Source organism: Charadrius vociferus, unplaced genomic scaffold (genome assembly GCF_000708025.1).
Source record: "Charadrius vociferus isolate BGI_N301 unplaced genomic scaffold, ASM70802v2 scaffold486, whole genome shotgun sequence".
Taxonomy (NCBI): Eukaryota; Metazoa; Chordata; class Aves; order Charadriiformes; family Charadriidae; genus Charadrius; species Charadrius vociferus.
In genome coordinates, this window is record NW_009648965.1 from 423,993 (window position 1) to 442,044 (window position 18,052).

Genomic DNA, 18,052 nt, shown 5'->3' on the forward strand with positions numbered 1-18,052 from the left:
CCGCGGGGGACCCGTCCCCCCCTCCGTGCCTGGCTCCTTGCCGAGCCTCCCCGGGGACCGGTGGCGGTGGAACAGGGGGCTGCTGGCTGCCAGGAGAGCCCGCGCCGGGGGGCACCTCCTGATCCGTATTGCACCAGCAACCATCATGCACAGAGTGGGGCAGGGCAGCGGGGGAAGATCCGAGCAAGGAAGTGTCCAAAATCCCATGTCCCTGACCACCACCATCCTCCACACTGCCCAGCCACAGGGGGGATGGTGTGGATGTAGCTTGGCCATAAGGCTTTTAAGGGACTTGGAAGGAAAGCAGGCACCCTCCTTCTCCCCATGGCACAGCCATGGGTTGGCGCTGGCTGCTGTGAATTAACAGGCATCTGCTGGGTCAGAAATCCCTGTGGGAGATGGGGATGGGGCTGGACCAGGGAGAGGTGGAAATGCAGTGGGCTCCCAACGTGTCCTACAACCTCCCCGCAGGGTCTGCCCAGGGTGTCAGCAGTCCAGATGTCCAACTCTGTCCTGTGGCACTCACAGGGAGGAAGCTGTGCATCCCCCATCGCCTGCTCACCCCTCGTCATCCTTCCCCCTTTGCACCCCCGGGACCACCGGAGCCCTCTGCATCCTGTGCCGTGCAGGGAGAAACTCCAGCTGCACGGTCCGGGCGGCGCGGGTGGTGTGATGGATGAGCCGGCTGCTCGGGCATCCCCTTGAATTCGATAACCAGGAACTCTTAAACTTGGAGCTTTAGGAAAATATCTGGAAGTGAAACCAGAAAAGGCAGAAAGGGCGGCTGTGACAATGGGGCAGGGCCTGATTTCGCTCCCCGTCCTCTGTCTGTGCCTATCTGCTGGCCGGTCCCCAGCAGGGCTGTTGGACATGTCAGCGCTCGCGGTCACTTGCTGGCACTCTGCATGTGACGGCAGCAGCACGCTTGTATTTGGCGGGGTGCGAGGTGGCACCGGCGCAGCCACCGAGCGTGCCGCAAGCCGCGCGGTGGAGCGAGGAGAAGCCGTGCCATCTGCTGTTTCTTCAGCGCCAAAGTGTAAAGCAAACATAGCTGGGAGCTATGAAACACCAGGAGGGAAGGGGCCGTGCCTTGTTCCAACGCCGGGGACCGAGGATCCTGCAGGCAAAGCATGTGTTTGTCCTGGTGTTGTCAGCTGTGTAACCACGCCGGCAATGTAAACCCGGTGCCGGGACCTTGCTGAAACCCTCCCATCCAGCGTCTGTCCCTCTTGGCTTCGGTATCCCCCCCAATGGCAGCACTTCATCGGTGACTGTCACAAAAAGCTGTGAAGGGGAGAAGCCTCGCAAAGTCGGTTGCAACCCTCTATAGCAGTGTTTCCCTCGTGAGCTGTAAGTGAGCAGCTTGCAGACAGACGCCTGGGTTTGCTCCCCGGGAGCGCTGGGACTCCCATGTGCTGTGAGCGGAGAAATACGAGCAAGGTTTCCATGGGGGAACCTGGAAAGCAAGCTTGCAGGCAGGGGCAGGCTCTGGGCAGGCAGCGCCGGAGCTGGGAGGGGGGTGCAGAGCACCGAAGCGTGGTGGGTGCTCCCATGCTTGGCCCCGCTGCGACCGGTTTAATGTTGGAAGACAGGCAGCTGCCAAGAGGGAGCGCGTGATGCATTGAATGCATTGGTAGGAAGAGCGATGAACTTCATCTGGGGGTTTCCAGAAGTTTTTCTCGGGGTTTCTCTCTTCTAAGAGCCAAAGGGGAAAAGGGGATTTGGGGCGATGCTGTGCTTTTTTCTGAAAGGCCAATTCCTGGGGGTCCCTGGGCTCATCACATCCCCAGCAGAGGATGGGGAGAAGGCGTTTGCGTCTGAAGCGGTGTTGGGGGGTTTGCTGCAGGTGTCAGGTCCTTCCCTTTTGGAGGCGACCCCAATCCCTTTGGGAGGGCTCGACCCAGAGCCTTGGGAAGGGTTGGAGCAGGGGGGAGCAAGCAGCGCAGGCAGCGCAGGCAGCGCAGGTGGCGGTGCCGCCGAGTGGGTAGCAGTGAAACTGCGCCTGCTGCGCTGCCGGCTGCTGGCAGGGGAGCTGGGCTCTTCTTCCCCCTTCCTCTGCCCCAGCAATGATGTTTTGTCACCCAGGTTTGGTTCCCCAGGAACAACCCAGAGCGATGCACCAGCCCTGCTCCCTGCATACCGTGCCGGAGCGATGCACTGTATTTTGATATTTATTTTTTTTTTTCTCCTCCTTCATCTGTGCAAGCGATGCTGGTGCATCCCTCTGGGAACATTTCTCCATCCTGGCAGTGAAGCTTTCGGCTGGGTGAATTCCCAGCTTGGGAACCTCCAGGTCTTTTGTAAGCAGCTTTGTGGGCCATGCTGAGCCCTTTTTTTGGAGGAAATGGGGGCACGGGGAGGAGCATGGATGCTGTGCCTCCACTCTGACCCAGCCCAGCTGCCCTGAGGTATCAGTAGTGAACAGGTTTCGTTATGTTGAAGCAGAGCTGATGAGCACTGGCATTCAGGGACACCCCAAACCACCTCTCAGCGCTGGGTTGGGGGTGTCTGCATGGCCTGTGTAACACTGGGGAGTGTTTAATCCATGCAGGTTGTCCTGGTCCTGCTCCTCACTCACCCGTGGACTTGCTGCATAGGACAAATGCAGTGCCGTGCCTCAGTTTCCCTGCACCAGGAGGGAGCAGGGGACTTGGCCTCCTGCCCCATGGGTGGCTGACGTGGGGCTGGAGGTGGGCGATGCAGGTGCCTGCCGAGCTCAGAGGAGCTCCTGGCCTTTGGGGTGAGAGAGGGAAGGGCAGCACGGGAGCCGTGGGGAACAAATACTCTAGGCAGGTCCCCCCAAGGGTGGGGTGGGCTGAGCCGGTCCACCCCGACCCTACTTTGCAGTGAGATTTTTGACCTTCGTGGTTGTCAAAAGCCAGCCCAGGCACGGCAGGGCGCCTGACCCGTTGCCAGCCCTGCAAACACAGAGCCCGCACTGGCCCGGCACCCCCCGGGCATTGCAGAGCGAGTGATTACACGGACAGTGCTGTGTGGTGATGAAGTAATTAATGACCCGATTATTTGTGCCCTCTAAAGTGCGGGGCAGGCTCCATGGGAATGCCTGCTGGAGCCACCAAGTGTAATTACCAGTTAATCAGCAGGGACCTGTAATTATAGCAGTCACAGGGTATTTAAGTACGGAGGGTTTTCCCAGAGCTGTGCCCTGCTGCTCTGCTTATCGGAGCCGGGGACAGCGGGTGCCCGGGCAGCTCCAGCCACTGGCAACCGCCATGGATGGAGCCAGACTCGCCTTGGAACAGACAGTGGGGCAGTGGGCAACCAACAACTTGAAGCCAAATTAGAGTTTCCCGGAGCCCCTGGGGGATCACTGAGTGCTGGGGCATGCCACTACCTGTGGACACCATGGTCCCATGGGGCATCGTGCTTTGCAGGTGCTCCTCATTTTCCTTCCTGCCTCTTTCTTCTGCAGGGACCTGAGTGAGAACTTCATCCAGGCCATCCCCAGGAAAGCTTTCCGTGGGGCCACCGACCTCAAGAATCTGTGAGTCCTGGCGGGGACGGGCACGGGTGCACGAGGAAGTTTGGGGTCAGGTCCAGTGGCAGGAGGGAGCAGAAGCCACTGCCTGGGCTGTCCCAGCAATGCTCCCTCCCTCTTTTCTCCCACAGGCAACTGGACAAGAACCAGATCAGCTGCATCGAGGATGGGGCTTTCCGTGCCCTGCGGGGGCTGGAGGTCCTGTAAGTGGCCGGGGGCTGGCTGGAGCCTGCAGTCCACAAGCCCATGCTGGATGAAGGTGTCCCTGGGTGCTCCCCACTCACCAAGGCGCTGCAGGGACATCCCCAGCATGACATTTCTCCCTGGCTGAGAAGGGCTGAGCAGGGGTCTGGTACCACTGCTGCAGAGCTGTGCTACAGGGCCCGATCCTGCCCCAGGGGTACAGCTGGCTGCAGCTGGCTGTGGAGGGGAGAAGCCTGGAAAGGGCAGCAAGCCCAGGGGGGGTGGGCTGTCCCCATCCCACACCTCTCTGTTCATCCGTCTGTCCTGTGCCGGGGCGTGGGTGGGTGCTATTGCTCCCAGGGATTTGTTGCCACCTGGACCATCTCATGCTCTCATTTACGGCCTGGCCACCCTGACCTGCCCCTCTCTGCTTTCCCGCAGGACCCTGAATAACAACAATATCACTTCCATCCCTGTGTCCAGCTTCAATCACATGCCCAAGCTGCGGACGTTGTGAGTGCCGGAGCCGTGGGGATGGGAGGGACCCCCCAGGCTAGAGCGGGATGTCCCCAGCTCTGCTGCCTGTGCTGGGACAGCACTGTGGGGAGGGGATGGAGGGGACATCCCTGCGGTGTGTCCCCAAGCACTGCCAAGCAAGGTGGCTTTGGCAAATGGCACAGAGGCTCTCGGGCTCCTCCGTGTCCTCCTCTGTACACCCTTGGCCTTTGGGATGCACGGGGCTGGAGCGGCCCCGGCGGGCAGTGGGGTGGACAGGAGCCGTCCCGTGGCTGCTGACTGCCCCGTTCGCCCGCAGCCGCCTACACTCCAACCACCTCTTCTGTGACTGCCACCTGGCCTGGCTCTCGCAGTGGCTGCGCCAGCGCCCCACCATTGGGCTTTTCACCCAGTGCTCCGCTCCAGCCCAGCTCCGTGGCCTCAACGTGGCTGAGATCCAGAAGAATGAGTTCAGCTGCTCCGGTGAGGGGGACCAGGGAGGCGGCGGGTGGCATGGCAGGGAAAAGGGGCAGCAGGAGACAAACCCTGTCCCATTGATGCCATGTGCCCCATGGGCTCAGAGCTTGGATGCACGCTGTGGGCTTGGCTCAGGTCAGCACCATCCCTGGTGCAGGGACAACATGGGAACAACACCACCAGCGTGACAAAGGGTGCCTCAGTCTGTGCCCTTGGAGCTGCCTGCCTTTTGCATGTGGTTGGGGTGCACCAGGATGTTGTGCACCGGCTCCAGGGTGCCACGAGTGAGCACACCGAGCTGTCACCAGTGTCCCTTCCTCGGGGTGCTGCCACCCACCTGCTCAGCCCAGCTATTTGTGATTCCCATGCTGGCTTCTTCCCCGGCAGGACAAACGGACCCAGCACGTGCCCAGCTCTGCAGCTTGTCCTCTGGCTCCTGCCCGGCCATGTGCACTTGCAGCAACGGCATCGTGGACTGTCGGGGCAAGGGGCTGACGGCCATCCCCGCCAACCTGCCTGAGACCATGACAGAAATGTGAGTATGGCCCCACGCCATCGCCGCCGGGCTCTGGCTGGCTCAAGGCAGTGGGGACATGGGGGCAAGCCCCATGGTTCAGCCACCCCAGGGGGTGGCAGGCCTTCCTTGCCCTTCTCCCATGCTGCCCAGATTTAGCCCTGGATTTAGCTGCATTAAAAATGTAAATAGAGAAATAATCTCCTTAGGGGAATCCAATTATGGTGCAAAGCCCCCACTGGGACGGGGCGCAAAGCACATGGGAGGCAGCAGCCACCCCCAGCCCCAGGGTGCCGGGGGAAGGAGGTGCCCCCCCCACCCCAGCCAGCACCGCTCCCTCCACCCATGGCACCCTTCCCCGATGGAGAAAGCCCTGACCACAGGTTGCAAGTTGTCCCTGGAGTGAATGGTGCCACTCTGGTGGGGTGACTTACTTCAAGCCTGGGGGTCTTGCAGCCCCCCAGCCCTGTCAGTGGAGGGCTGGGGCTGGGGCAGCCCTACAGCCTTCATCTCTCCTCCTTCTGTTTGCAGACGTCTGGAGCTCAATGGGATCAAGTCCATCCCCCCGGGTGCCTTCTCCCCCTACAAGAAGCTGCGGAGGATGTAAGTGTGCAGCCCCTACCAGCTCACCCCGAGCCCCAGCGCCCTTCACCCCGCTGGCCGCTGCTTGTGAACCCACAGCCCCCGACTCCAACGGGCACGGGACACTTGCTGTGACACGTGTGCCCCACGTGGCAGCACTGGGATGGGGTCTCAGATACCCCCAGCTCTGTATATCGGGTGCTGGGGGTGGTCCCCTGGACCCAGAGGGAGGATGGGGACACAGGGTGAGAGGAGAGGGGACCAGGCCGCCTTCTCCCTTTGGGTTTCAGAGACCTGAGCAACAACCAGATCTCGGAGATCGCCCCTGACGCCTTCCAGGGGCTGCGCTCGCTGAACTCTCTGTAAGTGCCTGTACCGGGGTGTGTGGGGTGGGCACTGCATCCCCTGAACCGTGCCCCGCACCGCTCCCCCCATCTCTTTCACACCAGCCTTTCTCTCCCAGGGTGCTGTACGGCAACAAGATCACGGACCTCCCCAAGGGCGTCTTCGGGGGACTTTTTGCCCTGCAGCTGCTGTAAGGAACCGGTGGCTGGGTGGGATGCACTGCAGGGACACCAGGAAGCAGGGCTGAGGTCCCCAGCGCCCATGGTGCAGTGGAAGGGGTCCCCAGCATCACCTCCCCCCCTCCCCGCCAGGCTCCTCAATGCCAACAAGATCAACTGCGTGCGGGCGGACACCTTCCAGGACCTGCAGAACCTCTCACTGCTCTCGCTCTATGACAACAAGATCCAGAGCCTGGCCAAAGGCACCTTCACCTCCCTGCGGGCCATCCAGACCCTGTGAGTGCCCACGCCGGCTCTGATGCCCAGGGAAGCGGGTGCCCTTGAGGGGGAACATCACGGCAGGTAGCCAGGACTGCAGCTGGCAGTCACCGGCTGTCCCCAGCGGTGGCTCACCCGCTGTCCCTGGTGCAGGCACCTGGCCCAGAACCCCTCCGTCTGCGACTGCAACCTGAAGTGGCTGGCGGACTTCCTCCGCGCCAACCCCATCGAGACCAGCGGTGCCCGCTGTGCCAGCCCCCGGCGCCTGGCCAACAAGCGCATCGGCCAGATCAAGAGCAAGAAGTTTCGCTGCTCGGGTGAGAGCTCTCCCTGTCCCAGTCACGGCGGCAGCTGTCCTCAGCCCTCCCACGTCGTGGTGTCCCTTGTGCTCAGGGTCCTGATGTGGGTTTTTTTTTTCTCTGCAGCCAAAGAGCAGTATTTCATCCCAGGTAAGAGGAGGATCTGCACACACGGGTGCATGAGTGGGGCCATTTTGGCCAGGCTGCCTGCAGGGGCGGTTGTGCCAGAGCCCTGCGGTTGAACCCAGCAGGACCCCCGCTGCGTTTCCCATCATTTCTGGTTGCTGATTTCCCAGGTGCTGTGATAACAAAAAAAAAAAAAAAAAGCGCTGGGTACCAACATGTGTTGCAGCATCTCCCATCGTGCCATTATCCGGATGGGCACAGAGGTGTCCCCAGGGTCTGGCTTTGGTTGCAGGAGGGGAGAGGGTGGTGGGCAGCGCAGCACCCCATGTACCCAGGACAAATATCCCTGTGGATAAGCTGCTTTGGTCATGGAGAGGAGTAATACGTGCGCAGTGGCTGGGATGAGGGGAGCTGGGGAAGAGACGGAGACTGGCGGGGGGTGTGGGAGGATCAGAGGAGGGGAGGGCAGGTGCAGCCCCTGTGCCTCTGCCCGTGGGAGCCCACGCTGCCCTCGCTGGTATGCAGGGACAGAGGATTACCAGCTGAACAGCGAGTGCAACAGCGACGTGATCTGCCCCCCGAAGTGCCGCTGCGAATCCAGCGTGGTCGAGTGCTCCAACCTGAAGCTCACCAAGATCCCAGAGCGCATCCCGCAGTCCACGGCTGAGCTGTAAGGGCCTCCTCCCTCCCACCCTGCTTTCCCTCCTGCGGCCGGAGCATCGCTGGTGCTGGGGTTTGGCTCAGGTTTTGGTCTGTGCCAGGCCCTTCGCAGCCATCTCCTGAGCTCTTTGCCCTGCCGCCCACCCCAGGCGCCTGAACAACAACGAAATCTCTGTCCTGGAGGCTACCGGCATCTTCAAGAAACTCCCGCATCTGAAGAAAATGTGAGTGTCAGGCAGGCACAGCCTGGTCAGGAGTGCCTGGGAGCTGGAAAGGCACATGAGGTCCTGATGCCAGAGCAGCCTGGGGCGTGAAATGGGGAGCACGTCCCAACCTGAGGGTCCCCCAAGGGACTGGGCACCACAGGGTGCTTGGTGGGACTTGGGGGAGGCAGCGGTCAGGATGAGATCTGGGCAGAGCTCCCTGTCCCAGCCTGCTTTCCCCTCTCCACAGCAACCTCAGCAACAACAAGGTGTCGGAGATCGAGGATGGGGCATTCGAGGGGGCATCCTCCGTCAGCGAGCTGCACCTCACCGTCAATCAGCTGGAGTCGGTGCGGAGCGGCATGTTCAGGGGCCTGGATGGGCTGAGGACCCTGTGAGTCCCCACTCCGCCGTGGGCACAGGGACAGGGATGTCCCTCCTTCTTGCTCCCCTGCCCTGCCCGTGCGGGGCTGGTCTGCATCACTGCAGGGCCAGCTCGGGAATGCCTTACCCATCCGCTGGCTGTATCCAGAGGTGGGCACAGCCCGGCCACCGCCGAGGTGGGTTTTCCCTGTGGCACCCGCCTGGGTCATTAGATGCCTTCATCTGCTTCCCTCCGCAGGATGCTGAGGAACAACCGCATCAGCTGCATCCACAACGACAGCTTCACAGGGCTGCGCAACGTCCGCCTGCTCTCCCTGTACGACAACCAGATCAGCACCATCGCGCCGGGCGCCTTCGACACGCTGCAGTCCCTCTCCACGCTGTACGTCTCGGGCCCTGGGGAGGGGGGATGCTCCCAGGCTGTCCCCATCATGGCGGTGGGGGCGTGGTGCAGGGGGGTCCCCTTGTCTGGGGGCTCCTCAGGTGATGCCCTCGCACTCCCTCCCATGTGCAGGAACCTTCTCGCCAACCCCTTCAACTGCAACTGCCAGCTGGCCTGGCTGGGGGACTGGCTGCGCAGGAGGAAGATCGTGACGGGGAACCCGCGGTGCCAAAACCCCGACTTCCTCCGGCAGATCCCGCTCCAGGACGTGGCTTTCCCCGACTTCAGGTGTGAGGAAGGTAACTCACGGGGGCAAGGGGGGACCAGGCTGCTCCTCCCAGGCTGCCACCACGCTCCCCGTCCCTGCTCCTGGGATGTCCGGCAGTGCCTGGCGGCAAGCTGGTAGCTCGAGGGGTCCCTCAGCCCGTTAACACCCTCCCCTAACGATGCATGACTTTCCCCTCATGGTACCCAGCCCTTGGGGCTGCGCTCAAATACCCATGAGCTGCTCTGGATCCAGGAGAGGAGTTTGCACCCACCGCAAAGCCCACTGGGATTCATCCTGCTCCTTCCCTCCTTCCCCTCCCAGCCCCGCACACATGTCGGAGCCGGGCAGAAGGAGCCGGCGGAGAGTGCGTGTGTTGAGAGAAAAGCCTTTTTTTAATTTAGAACAGCTTTTTGAGCCCTCTGGAAAATATTTACAAACAAATCATCGTTTCTTCTGCTTTCCCTCCTCCACTACGTCAAAGCCTGAAGGGCTGCATCCTGCGCCTTTCCTAGTGGTGTGAGATAACATACGCTCATCCCGGGGACACCTCTCCCGCGGGAGCCCGGCTCCGTGGCGGGGAAGGGGAAGCAATGCTGGTTCCTCCGGCTGCCTGGGGCAGGCACCGCTCCCTCTAGCCTGTGTTTGGGAGATGGGTGAAGGAGGTTATTTTGGGAGGATTTGCAGAGCTGAGCTCCTTCCTCTGTTCCTTCCTCTGTCATCCCCGCAGCTGCATTTTTGCTTGAAAATGGTGAAAATGGTGAAAATGGGAGCAGCCTTGAGCAGGCTGGTTGCATCCATCCCGGTGGGGCAGGCGGTTTCTGGGTGCGAGAATGTGATTCCTGCGCCGCTGGCTGTCAACCGGGCTGGTGCATCGCTCTGGCACCATATGGCAGCTCGTTGGTGGCTGGACATCTCACCGGAGGGCTGGGCAAGACCACCCTCCTTGATTTTGATTTTTTTTTTTTTTCTCCTCATGGATCTGTGCAAGCGATGCTGGTGCATCCCTCTGGGAACATTTCCCCATCCTGGAGCTTTCAGCTGGGGTGAAGTCCCAGCTTGGAGACCTCCAGGTCATTCCCCACGGGCAGGCTGCCTGCAGTACTCTGCTTGGGGGGTGAGGGGAGATGGTCGGCATGGGTGCTGGACGCTCGAGGAGAGCAGTCCTGGGTGGGCGCAAAGCACCGATTCCAGCCTCACGCAGTGCCCAAGGGTTTGGCTTCGGTGACTTTGTGGTTGTCTGTGCCCGGTGCAGGTCAGGAGGAGACCAGCTGCGTCCCCCGGCCCCAGTGCCCGCAGGAGTGCACCTGCCTTGACACCGTCGTCCGCTGCAGCAACAAGCACCTCAAGGCTCTGCCCAAGGGGATCCCCAAGAACGTCACGGAGCTGTGAGTGGCAGGCGGGTGCCCAGGCGCATCCGTCTGGTTTCCAGCAAGTTCACGGTTCTGGGCAGGGGGTCCCTCATCCTGGTCAGGGAGTGGGAGCAGGACCCCCACCCAGCCAAGGGACCTTGTCCAGCCCCAACCCCTGAGTGAGGGCTCAGTGAGAACCTCTCTGCTGACTCAGGGCTACCAAGGGTGACGTGCAAAGGGTGTTGTCACAGCAGCCTGGTCCCTACTCTTCAGCCCTTGGGAGGGGACAGCACGGGACAGCCACCCCCTCCAGCTGCCGTCCCTAGGTGGCCCTGCAGCCCAGAGCTGCCATCAGTGACAGGGATGGGGCCACCCTGCCTCTGCCAGCTCCTTGACCTCTCCCTACCATCACCTCCCACCATGACCGCAGGAATGAAAAAACCCAACACACGGGCAACAGGATGTAGTTTGCCTGGGGTGAGTCCCCCATCACCGTGGGTGTCAGGGAGGTACCCAAGCAGCCGTGCCAGGTCTGGATGTGTGGTCACCATGATGCCCATCGCTGCAAAAGGGACTCCGCACCAGTCCGGGATGGGGGACAGCAGCAAGTCCTGTGTAGAGGGTGTAGGCACTGGTTGTGCACATACATATGTATACCACCCCATCACACCCCTGCGCTGTCTCGCACACCCCTCCTCTCTCTGCATCCTCCGCTCTCTCTCACACGCACCTAGGGAACGGTTACGGCCGCCCACACTCACATTGGATGTGTAAATGCAGCACATGGCTGGCTGTGCTCGCACACGCAGGCTGTGGGGAAGCTGCCCCCGGGGACCCACACGCAGACCCCCCCGGGTGTGTTAATGCGCTCGCACGCCGGCTCCCCCGCCAGCCGTGGGGTCCCCCCGAGAGCCCCGTGGGACCTGGGTGCTGGGTGGGAGCTGATGCTAGAGATGCTCCTCGCAGCCCAGAGTCCATAGGGATGTCTGCACAGGAGAAACGGGAGGGTGGAGAGAGGGACCTCCTGCTTCTTCACCACTCCGAGGTGCTTTTTCCTTGCAGCTACCTGGATGGAAACCAATTCACTCAGGTCCCGGGGCAGCTCTCCACCTTCAAGTATCTGCAGCTTGTGTAAGTAGCCAGGAGCAGGACTCTAGGCAGCCAGTCACACTGCTGGGACATATGGGCAAGGACAGGGGCTGTGCCCGTGGTGCGTGGTCCTGAGGAGGGGCCTGGCGGTGGCAGGGTCCCCTGAGAGCCCTCTGTGTGTCCCCCCTGCACTGGAACACAGCTGGCTGGCAGTGATGCTCAGCCCCCGGGTGCTCACAGCCTCTGCTGGGGCTGGGCATGGGGCAGAGGGGTGACAGTGGCATTTCTGCCATCACCCTGTGTGACAGCCCTGCTGATGCCTTGGAGGCTGTGCCGTGCCGCTGTTTGCACCCCACTGTGGCTGAGCAGGTGGGGGAGCAGGGAGGGGAGACGGGGCCCGGCTGGCTCCAACCCCTGAGGTTTCTGTTTTCCAGCGATCTGAGCAACAACAAGATCAGCTCCCTGAGCAACTCCTCCTTCACCAACATGAGCCAGCTCACCACCCTGTAAGTGTGCGGTGCTGTTCTTAGGGGACCCCAAAGACGGGGGGTGCTGGGGACACCAGCATCTCCCCACCTTCCCCTGGGTGAAGCCGCGGTTTGAGCTGGAGCTGCTGCGTGGGGTGTCAGGGGGTGGCTGGCGTGGGAGCATGCAGCGATGCAGTGCCCCCAGCACTGTGTTGCCTCCTCCTTCCCTTCTGTAGGATCCTCAGCTACAACTCCCTGCAGTGCATCCCTCCGCTCGCCTTCGAGGGCCTCCGCTCCCTCCGGCTGCTGTAAGTACCTGCTCGTAGCCCCGCTCACCGCCCCGCTCGGCCCCTTCTCTGCTGCTGCCTGTGGTCCCCTGTCCCCTGTGCCCGCTTGGAGCTGGGTGCAGGCAGGCGGGCAGGGGGACAGCTGGCGGGGGGCGCAGGGGAGATGCATCAGCCTCTCGGAGTAGATGGTGCACTTGCAAGAGTGACAGTGTGGCGGGGTCCAGCTCTGCCACCCACGCCTGGACCCGTGGGGTGGGGGCAGCCCAGCTGGCCATGGTCCTCGTTGCCCACCTTGGAGCCACGGGGATAGCAGGACCCTCTGTTCTCTGCAGGTCTCTCCATGGCAATGACATCTCCAGCCTCCCCCTCTCGGAGTAGATGGTGCACTTGCAAGAGTGACAGTGTGGCGGGGTCCAGCTCTGCCACCCACGCCTGGACCCGTGGGGTGGGGGCAGCCCAGCTGGCCATGGTCCTCGTTGCCCACCTTGGAGCCACGGGGATAGCAGGACCCTCTGTTCTCTGCAGGTCTCTCCATGGCAATGACATCTCCAGCCTCCCCGAGGGCATCTTTGCAGACGTCACCTCCCTGTCCCACCTGTGAGTATCTCCCACTCCGTAGGGTGCAGGGCTGGATGCAGACTCAGGAGACCTTTAAAAACCACGGGGCTGAGCCCAGCTTCTCCACGGGCTGAGCTGCCTCCCCTCCTCTTCTCTGGGCCAGTAGCTGGAGCAGCCTTTGTGGGGCATTGCCATGCCGTGCTTGCTCTCCCCTCGCTCAGCCCCCAGGTCCAGGTGTGCAGCTGAGCCTCCCAGTACTGCTGGGATGGCCCTGTGGTCCTTGCTGGAGGTGATATGAGGTATCCCCCACCCTGCCAGGTTCCCAGGGTCCCCTAACATGCAGATGAAGCCATGCAAGGTGCTGGCACAGCTGTGGGTAGGTGGGGGCTGCTCTGGCCCATGCCAGTGTGTTGTTATCCTCTTGCCGGGGCAATTCCCTGCAGCAGTCCCCCCCAGTTTGTCATCATGCATCCTCCTGCCAGTGCTGATGTTTCAGCCCCTTTGTGAGGGAACCTGTACCCCAGGAGCACAGCCCTGTACCCACCACCCGGGGCCGGGGTTCAGCTTTGCTCACGGTGACTTTTTGCTCCCCTCCCTGTCCCTGCCTGTTAAGCCATCGCCAGCTGCCTGATGGTGGCAGGTCCTGCTCATGGCATCCTGGGGGTCTCAGGCTGTTCCTCCAGCATCTCGATTTCCAATCCCAGCCTCCCTGTGTTTTTTTGGGAGCAGCACTGCTCGGTCTGGTCTTCCCTGGCTCTCCACTGATTTCCCTTGCCGAAGCGCAGTGCTGCCTTTGCCGCTGCCAGCCGGCGCTGCCGGTTCCCGCAGGGCTGAGCTGTGTCACCAGCCGGCGCTGTCGGTGCTGTAGGACCAGGTTTGTCAGCCCCAGCGGATCTGCTATCCCTACCGCCTGCCTTTGGGGCTGCCATCTCCTTCCTTCGTCACAGCTGTGGGTTGCGCTGGCCCTCCGTCACCACTGACCTTCGCAGTGAAGGAGGATGCAAAGAGGCATCCAGCCCTTCAGCCTCCCACATCATCCGCTGCTCCCTGCCCTGCTCTGCTGTGTAGACCAACTTCTCCCTTCTCCTCCTCCTCCTCCTCCTCCTCTTCTTTCGGAGAAATTCCTGGCTCTGCCCCGATGCCGTCCCTACGAGCTCTGGCCATGACCAGCTCGCATGTCCCTGCCCTGCAGGCTTGTGCGGCAGAGCCCAGGCTGACCCCACAGCACCCGTGCAATGGTCCTGTTGTTTCTACACAGCCTCCAGGTGCTTTACCCGGTTTGTGCTGGGCCCAGGCAGCTTTGCCCGAGAGCTGGAGAGGGACTCTCGAGGATTTCTGTGTGGGCACCGGAGGAGAGCCCCAGCGCAGAGCCACCGGGCACCCCGTGGGCTGTGGGGCTGGCAGCAGGGTGGTGTAACTGGGCAGCGGTTTGGGGCTGTGTGTCCCAGTCGTCCCACCATGGGCAGCACCTCTAGTGCTCCTCTAGTGCTCCACCATGGGCAGCACGTCTAGTGGGTCCAGAAATGGAGGAGCACTGGGTCCCCCACCCATCAGGTGGCAGCCCAGATAAGTGACAGAGTTGTGTCCAGTCCCGAGGTCTCAGAGCCCGGTTCCCTCCACGGGGCAACGGGTGCAGTTTTGCCCTTCCTCCCCCTGCAGAGCCATCGGTGCCAACCCCCTGTACTGCAGCTGCAACCTGCGCTGGCTCTCCAGCTGGGTCAAGACGGGGTACAAGGAGCCAGGCATCGCCCGCTGTGCTGGGCCCCCCGACATGGAAGGCAAGCTGCTGCTCACCACCCCGGCCAAGAAGTTCGAGTGCCAAGGTGAGAGGTGCCCGCGTTGTCCATCTGTCTGTCTGTGCCCTCCTCAGGCGCGACGGGGAGCCGGGCTGCCACCTGCCCCGTGCCCGGCAGAGCGATGCTGCATGAGTCTGGGGGACTCCAGTGTTTCATCGGTTGAGCTGCCTTGTGGAAGAGGGGTACCGGGCAGCTTCTGTCCCCTTACCTGGCTGGTGGCATATCCCTGGTGACCGAGCAAGCAGGTGGCTGTCCCACTGCCTGGGGCTCAGCCCCTCGGCAGGGCAGGCTCTCCTCCCAGCCACGGCTGGGGCTCTGCCCACCATGTCAGCGCCCCCAAATGGACACCTCCCCATCGCTCCCCACACTGACCGTCGTCTCTGCACCTCCTGTCCTGCAGGTCCACCCGCCCTGAGCGTCCAGGCCAAGTGCAACCCCTGCCTCTCCAGCCCCTGCCAGAACCAGGGCACTTGCCACAATGACCCCCTCGGCTTCTACCGCTGTGCCTGCCCCAGTGGCTACAAGGTACCCTGGTCCCGGGGGTCCCAGCATGGGGGAACCCATCCATGCAGAGGGGAAGGGGGCAGCATGGGGGCTCTGCCGTACCCCTGGGGTTCCGTCCCCCCTCCCCGCACACCGCAGTGCGCTGCCGAGTGGGACGGGGCAGGGGGGGCGGGACACGGTGCTCTGGCACTCTCCTCGCTCCCACCTCTCCCTGTTTCTTTCCCCAGGGCAGGGACTGCGAAGTGGCCCTCCAACCCCTGCGCCAACGGGGGGACCTGCCAGCCCCAGGAGGGGGAAGGAGCCGGGTTCAGGTGAGCGCTGGATGGGAACCCACAAAAGACGGGTGTTTGGGCAGAAGCGTGGAGCCCCAGCATCCCACAGAGATAACATCTGTGGGTGCTTCTTTCCCTTCTGTGCGTTCCCTGGGACACGTAGCTGGGATGTTGCATTCACCCGGCAGCTCCAACCCATGCTGCCTGCTCTCTGCATCCCTGCCTGCGCCTCCTGCCAGCGCAGCACCAGCAGGGCTGAGCACCAGCTCTGCTTTCCCCGTGCCCTCCAGCCCTGCAGGGGCTGGGCTGAGGGCATGGGGAGGAGAGGGGGGTCCCGCCACCACGGGAGGCATTAGGGGGGCAGAGGGCAGTGGGATTTGGGGCTGGGACCCGGCTGCTCCAGCAGGGCTGGCTGTGGGATGGGGCAGGATGCGGCCATGGGGTCGCTGCTGCTCCCTGCAGGGCTGCCGTGCCCCCGCGCAACCCTCGCTACCCAGAACGTTTCAGGCGGTTCCAGGAACCGAGGTGCAATTAGCGGCTGAAAATAGATGGCAGGCCGGGGGCGAGGAGGTGGGCTGCGCAGCCACCCGGCCCCGTGTGCTGAGTGGCCTCTCAGCCCGTTGTCGTGGCAACTCGGCATCCTCATCGTGCGCTCCGGTGCACCCAGTGTTTGTCAAGGGGGCACCAAACCCCCTCCCCTGGAGCCTTTTGGCATGCATGCTCCGCAGCCAAGATCATGTGCTGCCGTTTTTGGGGGAACCATCCTGAAACGTTCCATTTCCCACCCCCTGACGCTGCCCCATGCCCTGTGTCAGGTGCCTGTGCCCAGTGGGGTTGGAGGGCCCGAGCTGCCGTGCCACCAGCAACCCCTGCAAGGAGCACAGCTGCGAGAACGGGGGCTCCTGCGTGCCCGATGCCACCAACTACACCTGCCTGTGCTCTGCCCACTACACAGGTACCTGGAACGAGGGCTGGCCAGCCCCAAACCTCGTGGGCTTGGCAGAGGGATGTGCCCAGTGCTTCTCCCTTCCCACTGATGAGGGCTAATAGCTTCTCTGCCTGCTGTCCCAGTGCCCGTCACCGTGGCCTCTGGGCTCCTCTGGGCCTTGAGTTTGGGTATGGCCAGCTGATCCCCCATGCCCTGGGATGCCTTCGCAACCTGGCTGGGGTGAGAGCTGCCTCCGGCAGAGCAGAGTCCTGTGCTCACGGCAGTGCGAGCTGCGGGCTTGATGGCTCCCTGCCATGAGCTAAGCCCGTGGGGTCCGGGGCTGCCCCTCTGGTCCTGGAGCTGCTGGGCACCCCCTGGCACCCCCTCTTCTGCCCTGCAGGGGATTTCTGTGAGCAGCCGCTGGATTTCTGCTCGGCTGAGCTCAGCCCGTGCCAGCATGGTTCCCCCTGCGTCTCCACCAGCCAGGGACCCAGGTAAGCCCCCCCCCCCGCCCCGGCTTCCCAAACTGCTTTCTCCCATCTGCCTGGTGGGGGAGATTTGCTTTTGGGGGAGCTGCAGCTTGTGGGCTGGCCAGGGGGCACGGGGAGGGGGATGCCAGGAGGAGCAGGTGGGAAAGGAAGGGGTGACCATGAACCCCCCCTGCCTGCCCCAGGTGCGAGTGCGTGCCCGGCTACGTGGGGAGCAACTGCAGCGAGGACTTCGATGACTGCCAGGACCACCGGTGCCAGAACAACGCCCGCTGCCTGGATGAGGTGAACGGCTACTCCTGCCTCTGCACCGAGGGCTACAGGTACCACCGGGAAGACGGGGGGGGCACTGGAGATAGTGGGGATGGTTACATGTCACTGTGTAGGAGGGACCAGTCCTGGCTACCACATCCGTCCATCCATGTATCCATCCATGCATCCATCCCCCCATCTATCCCTTCCAGTGCAAGAGGAAGGAGCAGGGGTGGGGTATGGGTCTCCGGGGATGGAGGCTGGGGAGGGACCCCAGGGCAGGGCTCAGCATCCAAGCATCCCTCTGATCCCGCTGGCTGGAGAGCCTCCCTGGGGACCCCAAAACAGGAGATTGCTGTCAGACCCCCATGGGGTGGTGGGCAGTGGGTAGGGCACTTTCCCAGCCCCGTGCCCAGCAGCACCCTTGGCCCCACAGCGGCCAGCTCTGTGAGATGCCACCCCACACCGCCGGCCAGCCTGGGCTCTGTGAGCGAGCCGAGTGCCAGAACGGGGCCCCGTGTGTGGAGCTGGGCGCCCGCGCCCTCTGCCAGTGCTTGCCCGGCTTCGGTGGCCCCAAGTGTGAGAAGCTGCTGAGCGTCAACTTCGTGGACCGCGACACATACCTGCAGTTCACCGACCTGCAGGACTGGCCCCGGGCCAACATCACCCTGCAGGTGAGGGCTGGGGGGGTGGGGGGGCACAGGGGCATCGGGGGGGCTGGCATCTGGGGTGCTGCCCCGAGGATGTGGGCTCCTACCTCTCCCCCTGCCAGGTCTCCACGGCTGAAGGCAATGGCATCCTGCTGTACAACGGTGACAGTGACCACATGGCTGTGGAGCTGTACCAGGGCCACGTCAGGGTCAGCTACGACCCCGGTACCCACCCCAGCTCGGCCATCTACAGGTACCTGCCACCCCTTCCCTGCTCGCTGGGGACTGCCACCCCCGTTGCACGGGTTTGGGGGGGTCCCTGGTGACCCAGCCCTCCCCGCCAGCGCCGAGACCATCAACGACGGGCAGTTCCACACCGTGGAGCTGGTGACCTTCGATCAGATGGTGAACCTCTCCATCGACGGCGGCAGCCCCATGACCATGGATAACTCGGGCAAGCACTACACGCTGAACAGCGAGGCTCCACTCTACGTGGGAGGTAGGACAGGGGCCTGGGGGAAAGGAGAGGGGGCATGGGAGCCATTTGGACATGCTGAC

General features: G+C 62.9%; 1 protein-coding gene across 1 annotated transcript in view; it reads left to right on the forward strand.

Moving 5' to 3' along the window:
• Window positions 1–18,052, forward strand: part of SLIT1 (slit homolog 1 (Drosophila)) — a 60,558-nt gene that overhangs the window by 30,537 nt on the left and 11,969 nt on the right. The window contains 31 exon segments of the mRNA XM_009887704.1: window positions 3,434–3,505; window positions 3,631–3,702; window positions 4,124–4,195; window positions 4,497–4,660; window positions 5,042–5,189; window positions 5,700–5,771; window positions 6,041–6,112; window positions 6,214–6,285; window positions 6,407–6,550; window positions 6,686–6,849; window positions 6,958–6,981; window positions 7,483–7,627; window positions 7,767–7,841; window positions 8,071–8,214; window positions 8,443–8,586; window positions 8,719–8,885; window positions 10,107–10,239; window positions 11,266–11,334; window positions 11,727–11,798; window positions 11,996–12,067; window positions 12,572–12,643; window positions 14,264–14,427; window positions 14,801–14,925; window positions 15,132–15,151; window positions 15,153–15,215; window positions 15,992–16,131; window positions 16,505–16,598; window positions 16,778–16,915; window positions 17,281–17,518; window positions 17,617–17,747; window positions 17,839–17,993. Coding sequence (XP_009886006.1) covers window positions 3,434–3,505; window positions 3,631–3,702; window positions 4,124–4,195; window positions 4,497–4,660; window positions 5,042–5,189; window positions 5,700–5,771; window positions 6,041–6,112; window positions 6,214–6,285; window positions 6,407–6,550; window positions 6,686–6,849; window positions 6,958–6,981; window positions 7,483–7,627; window positions 7,767–7,841; window positions 8,071–8,214; window positions 8,443–8,586; window positions 8,719–8,885; window positions 10,107–10,239; window positions 11,266–11,334; window positions 11,727–11,798; window positions 11,996–12,067; window positions 12,572–12,643; window positions 14,264–14,427; window positions 14,801–14,925; window positions 15,132–15,151; window positions 15,153–15,215; window positions 15,992–16,131; window positions 16,505–16,598; window positions 16,778–16,915; window positions 17,281–17,518; window positions 17,617–17,747; window positions 17,839–17,993 — 3,437 coding nt within the window.